The sequence below is a fragment of the Haliotis rubra genome, unplaced genomic scaffold (assembly GCF_003918875.1).
Source record: "Haliotis rubra isolate DU_JTF1 unplaced genomic scaffold, ASM391887v1 Scf418, whole genome shotgun sequence".
Taxonomy (NCBI): Eukaryota; Metazoa; Mollusca; class Gastropoda; order Lepetellida; family Haliotidae; genus Haliotis; species Haliotis rubra.
Window position 1 is genome coordinate 207,949 of NW_025767100.1, and position 8,318 is coordinate 216,266.

Sequence of the window (8,318 nt, forward strand, 5' to 3'; positions counted from 1 at the left end):
CAAGGATTCCATCGACATGTCACCCATCATGTAACCCCCAGGATGACATCGGCATGTCACCTATTATGTAACCCCCTAGATGACATCGGCATGTCACCTATTATGTAATCCCCTGGATGACATCGGCATGTCACCTATCATGTAACCCCCTGGATGACATTGGCATGTCACCTATCATGTAACCCCCTGGATGACATCGGCATGTCACCTATTATGTAACCCCCTGGATGACATCGGCATGTCACCTATCATGTAACCCCCTGGATGACATCGGCATGTCATCTATTATGTAACACCCTGGATGACTTCGGACTGTCATCTATTATGTAACCCCCTAGATGACATCGGCATGTCATCTATTATGTAACCCCCTGGATGACGTCGGCATGTCACCTATCATGTAACCCCCTGGATGACTTCGGCATGTCATCTATTATGTAACCCCCTAGATGACATCGGCATGTCACCTATCATGTAACCCCCTGGATGACATCGGCATGTCACCTATCATGTAACCCCCTGGATGACATCGGCATGTCACCTATTATGTAACCCCCTGGATGACATCGGCATGTCACCTATCATGTAACCCCCTGGATGACATCGGCATGTCACCTATTATGTAACCCCCTGGATGACATCGGCATGTCACCTATTATGTAACCCCCTGGATGACATCGGCATGTCACCTATCATGTAACCCCCTGGATGACATCGGCATGTCACCTATTATGTAACCCCTGGATGACATCGGCATGTCACCTATTATGTAACCCCCTGGATGACATCGGCATGTCACCTATTATGTAACCCCCTGGATGACATCGGCATGTCACCTATTATGTAACCCCCTGGATGACATCGGCATGTCACCTATTATGTAACCCCCTGGATGACATCGGCATGTCACCTATTATGTAACCCCCTGGATGACATCGGCATGTCACCTATTATGTAACCCCTGGATGACATCGGCATGTCACCGTTTATGTAACCCCCTGGATGACATCGGCATGTCACCTAGTATGTAACCCCTGGATGACATCGGCATGTCACCGTTTATGTAACCCCCTGGATGACATCGGCATGTCACCTAGTATGTAACCCCTGGATGACATCGGCATGTCACCGTTTATGTAACCCCCTGGATGACATCGGCATGTCACCTAGTATGTAACCCCTGGATGACATCGGCATGTCACCGTTTATGTACCACCCTGGATGACATCGGCATGTCACCTATTATTTAACCCTGGATGAAAACCTTTGTCACCTGAGCGTCACCCGGAACTCTCCTATATCACACTATTCTTCATCTGTACGTTATCTGTAAGTCACCTCAAACGCTCCTGAACGTCACAGTTCGTCACCTGTTGGATACCCGGAGCTCCCTTGAAACTCACCTGGATGTCACAGTTTGTCTCAAGTGAGCCCCCAACATTCTGTGTTAGTCGTAAAAGCGATCAGCTGGCCAACATGGTGACGTGACGTGTCATCTTACCCCACGACGAGGATCAGCTGGCCAACATGGTGACTTGATGTGTCATCTTACCCCACGACGTGGATCAGGTGGCCAACATGGTGACTTGATGTGTCATCTTACCCTACGACGTGGATCAGGTGGCAAACATGGTGACTTGATGTGTCTTCGAACACCGCGGCGGGGATCAGCTGGCCAACATGGTGACTTGATGTGTCATCTTACCTCACGGCGTGGATCAGCTGGCCAACATGGTGACTTGATGTGTCATCTTACCCCACGACGTGGATCAAGTGACCAACATGTTGACTTGATGTGTCATCTTACCTCACGGCGTGGATCAGCTGGCCCACATGGTGACTTGATGTGTCATCTTACCCCACGACGTGGATCAGGTGGCCAACATGGTGACTTGATGTGTCTTCTAACACCGCGGCGTGGATCAGCTGGCCAACATGGTGACTTGATGTGTCATCTTACCTCACGGCGTGGATCAAGTGACCAACATGTTGACTTGATGTGTCATCTTACCTCACGGCACGGATCAAGTGACCAACATGTTGACTTGATGTGTCATCTTACCTCACGGCGTGGATCAAGTGACCAACATGGTGACTTGATGTGTCATCTTACCTCACGGCCTGGATCAAGTGACCAACATGTTGACTTGATGTGTCATCTTACCTCACGGCGTGGATCAAGTGACCAACATGTTGACTTGACGTGTCATCTTACCCCCACAGCGGGAATCAGGTGGCCAACATGGCGACTTGATGTGTCATCTTACCCCCACTGGGTGGATCGATGCTCATAGAGCCTTGTAATAATGGAATCTGGGAATGTGCGCACACGCACACAACCTTTTGTCCTGAAAGTTTATTAAATGACCATTGAAACTTGTGATAACGGGTGAATATGAACTGTGCGCCTCCTTTCTCAAAAAGCTGTATCCGCCTGTGGAGTGGTGACGAATGATGTGGAAACGTACATTTTCTCGTGTAAACAGGGAGATACAAACGTGTGTTCGTAAATTGACGTCATAGTCCAACATTGCCTACTATGACGTCACAACGCCAAAGCTATATTACGTCATGAAATGTGTCAAAGACGTTAGCAGTCAGTGCTCCATTTGTGATCTTTCTGAATGAAAGAGTGTTACACTTTGGTAAGTATATCAGATATGTTTTTACGCTAAACGCACATTGTGTTGCCACGAATGAAATGGGATTATCTCTCTCCAAATCAGTCAGTCGGGCACCTTGTCAATCGTCATTCGAATGTATTTTGAAAGTCTATACTGACTGGCTTATGTTTACTGGAAAAATATTTCAGCATGTATTTACTTGTTTGTCTCAGAGCGTCCGTCATGTCCGTCATCGGACCCCCGTCAGTGTGTGTGTGTGTGTGTGTGTGTGTGTGTGTGTGTGTGCGTGCGTGGGTGCGTGCGTGCGTGCGTGCGTGCGTGTACGGACGTTTGCCTGCTTGTCCGTCTTCGTGCGTGTGTGTGTGTGTGTGCGTGTGTGTGTTTATAATATTATAGTTATCATACGTTATTTATTTATGTACTTGGACCTCTGCTTCAGATACACATGCAAGATATGTCAGCGTCGAACGACGGTTCCCGTGATTTAGCGCCGTGGTCAAGGTCTCCGTCGAGCAGCAACCTGAAACGTTCTTACGCGGCAGTAGTCTCCGACTATGAGATCGAAGCCATGAGTCTAACTGCTACTGTTTGTCGAGCAGTCAACGGGCGCATGCGCAAAAGCTACAGGAAGCAGGTAGGGAAACAAAATTCACTTGATTACCGCAACAGCATGAAGGCGAACGACGCGTTTTTTATCAAAACTGGACACCAGTGTTTTTATGGATCGTCACTGGCGTTTTCACATGACCTTTCCTTGACCCCAACGTCATTATGTCCGGACACCGACGCTCACAACACACTCATCCGCGACTACGACCTCCCGCTAGCCTGCCCTACCTGCTGGAGTGCGCAGAGAAACAGACAGCCACCTCATTCTAAGGTCAAGGTCGAGAAGAAGAAGGCTAAAAAATCGCCTATATGTAAATGAATGCTTAGAATTCGGCGGATCCTCTGCAGGAGACGTATATCTTCCAATAAAACAATATGTGAAAGGAACATAATTGAAGCAGCGAAGAGATGGTTTCAGGCCTTATTTGGCCTTATATTCCACACCTGGGTACTGCACGTTACCGAATCAGAGCAATTAACTGTACAGAGTTGCGGCCCTTACTCGTGCCAGAATCTGTTGTTTGCGATCCCATTTTTAGGATGAATATATTTTTGTTCTGTCAGGACCAAACAGTAACTAAGACGTTCCTCTGTTCTCAAATGGATTATTTCACAGAAAACACAGAACCGTTGATACAATGAATAACACTCATGCGTGCGCGTGTACAGACACACGCACCAATGGCGGTACGCAATCAGCTAAAACATTAGGCTACGTGCCAATGAATTGAATGAAATAATATTCCCGAATAAACTATCCTATTCTTGTATCCCTAACAATGTATTGCAAACTTACGTTAATATTTACAACGTTCAAGTCACAGAGCTGTAGAGGATCTATGTATTGGTAATAAGACGTTATAACATGACAGTTTTCCTTTCGCCAGTTATATCAGCCCGAGGGCCGAAATCATTCACTCACTCAATCACTCTGATATTGGGAAGTGGGTCCTTCTATCGACGCAGTACACACACATTTAATAGATCATTGACACACATTTTCGCTATATAAATTTGACACACATTTTCGCTATATAAATTTGACCTTAAATCAATTAAATTATATCTGTTTATAATAAAGAACTGGAATAAATGTGTATAGATGTTACCGGTCGATTGATCAATTCAACCTGTGCATCACAGCCTTGGGCGATAACTACATACAGAGTCCACGGCAATTCAAGACTGATTGGTAAACAGCTGTTTTCATTTTAGCGTTTTATAGATCGAAAACTGATATCTGTAACAGAAACAAGGCTCGAGAATTACGTAATTCATATAACTCGGACACGATAATATGTCATTCCCCGTCACTCGTTAGTTACTGTGTAAAGGTACAGGCATTTCATTCACGCACGTGCGTTTGTTTACATAACGTATCTTGCGGGCTTGTTTTGGAGATTTTACGTGCGCTTTCCGGCATTTCTAGGAAACGTACAGTTTAAATCGTTACGAATTTTAAAACAATACATTTATATATAACTGTGCAGTTGTGCGCAGTTGAGCCTTCTATTCCAGAAAACATTTACAACCTTCTAACGTCCTTCACACACAAAAACGAGAGTTATTCCCCTTTTCCGGCGGCATGCATACCGCTAAAGAAAATGGAGTTACCTCCCTTAGATCAATGTTTAACTAAACCTATTCTGTATCTTATTACCATATGTCACTAATCAACTGTAATCCCTAACATTGTTCTTACATGTCACATCTATGGCGATATGTTTAGTCTGACATTTCTAGAGCCCTTCATATTATATTCAGCGTGTACATTTTAACATTCAACCAGGGATATGATAGCACTGTTACACGCATGTACAGTTTAAGAAATATCATGAAGTCATATTTGAATATCTGTTTTGGCATTTAATGTAGCCGAATTTAATAAATTGTATTTGCATATGTACAAACACAAATCCCGTGTTTGATTCTCAAACCCTATTTAGAAATTTACGTTTGAGACTATAAGGTGAACAGAGGGTAATAATTAAGTAAGAATTTCTGTAGAATGTCACACACACACAAACAAGAAAACAAACAAACAAAAATTGCAATACAATGCACGAGTGATTCGGTGATATAGTACTATTGGAATCAAACAAGAATAGCTATCGTTTTTGTCTGAAGTGGTAGTTCCGATATCCATACGCTAATATGAAATCTGACGTTATTTGGTCGATCACGGAAAAGGTTGTTTAAGAAACCATCATGTAATATTGTGCTATTTTCACGCTTCACACCAAGGGGTGACAAACGGCTGGTGAACAGCGCCGTCAAGCACTTCAGGTGGAACTCAGCACAGCCAGGTGAGATGACCCCCACTTGTCAGGTAACAGTCGGTGCTGTGGAAATATTGTGAAAATAGCTTTTTCCGTAAACGACCCCAAAACTTCAGATCCTGTTGGATACAGAGGTTTCAGGACCATGTGTCGTATTTATGTTTTGTGCACTTATGGTTCCACTACACTAAATCAGTATCACATGCTCCCTGCGCGAGACCCGTATGTAAACAAGTGAAGAGAGACAGAGACATGTGACAGCTGTGATTGGATGAAATAGTGTAAGATGTTTGTTTTTTAAAAGCACATCCAACCAGTAGTTAAAACTGACCACAATTTTAAGTATTTAGTGCTTTCATTTTTATCACCATCACTTATGCTTATTGTGTGTACAGATATTTTCCAGTAGGTGACATTTGGTGCGGAACTGGGGTTGATGTGTTCCGCTTCCTGTGCTCGCAAAACGAGCCGGACAAGTTGGCCAGATATTGTGTTTTATGGTAGTTTAAAGGCCAGAGTGTACCCATGTGTACATGGAATGGCTGTTGATAGCCTGTTTTTTGTTTAAAAAATTATAAGGTTACTATAGAAGTCTATGGGAAAACATTTGGTGGTGTGTAACCTTATCCCTATTTCGAGATATTTAATCATTCATCGTTCTCATTTGAATCCGAACAGACTGGGTGGCGTGGCAAGTACGCAATCCGTTTGAAGCGCTCGTTAAATCTCCACAAGTTGTACAGTTTCAGACACTAAGGGGCATGGTGCAATATAACAATGATACATATTGTAATTAGGACTTTCTTACACTTTCTCGGTAGAGATTCAAGAACATTTGTTTGGTTGAGTCCCATCGGGAGTACTGAACGTCGGCGACCTGACCCACTCAGCCACCGGGCTTCCACAAAACGTGGTTGTCTACATCACGTACTTTATGTACAAGTGTAACGATGTAAGATTCAACTGATGACAAGAATTTAGTCAATAATTCTCTGCTGTATTCCAGACATCCAAAGTACAAGAAAGGTCATAATGCTGCTGTAAACTGTACACCATGTAAGGAAAAGGGCCACGGCGACTCCACAATGACAGAACGAGCACGGTGACTCACGGGATGTGGGTCTGGGTGTAGCTACCTGTCTGCTTGCCATCCTAGCAGGTGTTTCTGTGACGGGGTTTAACGGCGTGGAATACACACCCAGTCTGCCGCCAGACAAGGCAATCAGGCCAAAGTGTCACATGAATGCAAACAAAATGTAAAGTACATATACAATAAACACATACTCTTTTACATAACTAAAAGGGGGATCAAAATACATCGTAAACATAGATTTATAAACACACACACACACACACACACTCACACATTTCATAACATAATTTACGTAAATAGATACAATGCATGGTCCTGATGACATAAAAGCATTTAAAACTTCATTCTTAAGTCATTATAAAAATGGCAATTTAAAAGGATTTGTATTTCATCCTTTACACTTGCTGCAAAATGGGCATACTCTGATTCAGAGGTTTGGCGGGGGCTTGTTGTTTCGTCTTGTTTCGACTAGGTTACCGCAGCGTCGTTTGGTGAGATTTTGTCTTGTGTTTCTAATCACTATAGTCTTTAAGTTTCTCTTGGTGTCGATCTTGGTTGAATCTCGACAGGTGGTGTACAGGTAATCAGATCCATCAGTCATGGCTGGATGTTCACGACGTGTGGAGTTGACAAGTATGAATATTGTTTTATTGATTCAAACAAACCGAGACGGCATACTTCCCTGAACCCGCCCCCCCTTGGTGTTTGTCTGAATCACACCTGGTACAGTGTGTAGTGGTAATAATGCCCGGGCTATATATTATTTTGTTTACAATTCCGATTTCGTCCCCTAAAGTATTATTGTTGGAACAAGCTAAGGTACCCGGGTTAGAATTGGTCTTCAGTAACCCATGCTTGTCGTAAGAGGCGGGATAAGGTGGTCAGGCTGCTAACTTGGCTGACACATGTCATCGTATCCAAATTGCGCAGATCGATACTCATGCTGTTGATCACCGGTTTTACTGGTAAAGACTTGACTGTTTACAGACCGCCGCCATATAGCTGGACTATTGCTGAGTGCGACATTAATCAACGAACAAACACAATCAAACAAGGTAATTCTGACACAGAAAGATGTGACACGAAATATCGTAAGTCGTCTATTGTATGATAGTGAGAGAGGCACCTGATTCACTTATATTACGAGTACTTCAGCCCAACCTCTGTCTTGCTTTTCGGAATCATCGCCTACATCGTTTTAGAACCGGTCTTGGCAGTGATATTGTTTGCTGTTTGAATAAATCTATTTTTAGGTTTGAATGTCATGGATGGCATCGACAATTCTCCTTTGTAATTCCTGTACAGGTAAGATACATGAAAACAGAGATTTAATGACAGCGTTACAAAAACACAATTAGCGGCCATTTTGGCGATAATTTGGTACCTGGACTGACTGACTGACTGACTGAGTTTAGTTTTACGCCGCTTTTAGCAATATTCCAGCAATATCACGGCGGGGGACACCAGAAATGGGCTTAACACATTGTGCCCATGTGGGGAATCGAACCCGGGTCTTCGCCGTGACGAGCCAACGCTTTAACCACTAGGCTACCCCACCGCCCCTGGTACCTGGACATTGGGCTGGGTATAATAATGAGTACAGAGGAAGTACTAATGGTTAAAGCGTTCGCTCGTCACGCCGAAGATCCGGGTTCGATTCCCCACTTGGGTACAGTGTGTGAATCCCATTTCTGGTGTCCCCCGCCGTGATAT

General features: G+C 43.9%; 1 protein-coding gene across 1 annotated transcript; it reads left to right on the forward strand.

Annotated features, from left to right (window-relative positions):
* Positions 1-2,580: 2,580 nt before the first annotated feature.
* On the forward strand, positions 2,581-4,369 carry LOC124288457. Its single transcript, XM_046724976.1, has 2 exons — positions 2,581-2,645; positions 3,064-4,369. Exons 1-2 carry the CDS (start codon positions 2,625-2,627, stop codon positions 3,550-3,552), a joined length of 510 nt encoding a protein of 169 aa, XP_046580932.1. The 5' UTR covers positions 2,581-2,624; the 3' UTR covers positions 3,553-4,369.
* The last annotated feature ends 3,949 nt before the right edge of the window (positions 4,370-8,318 follow it).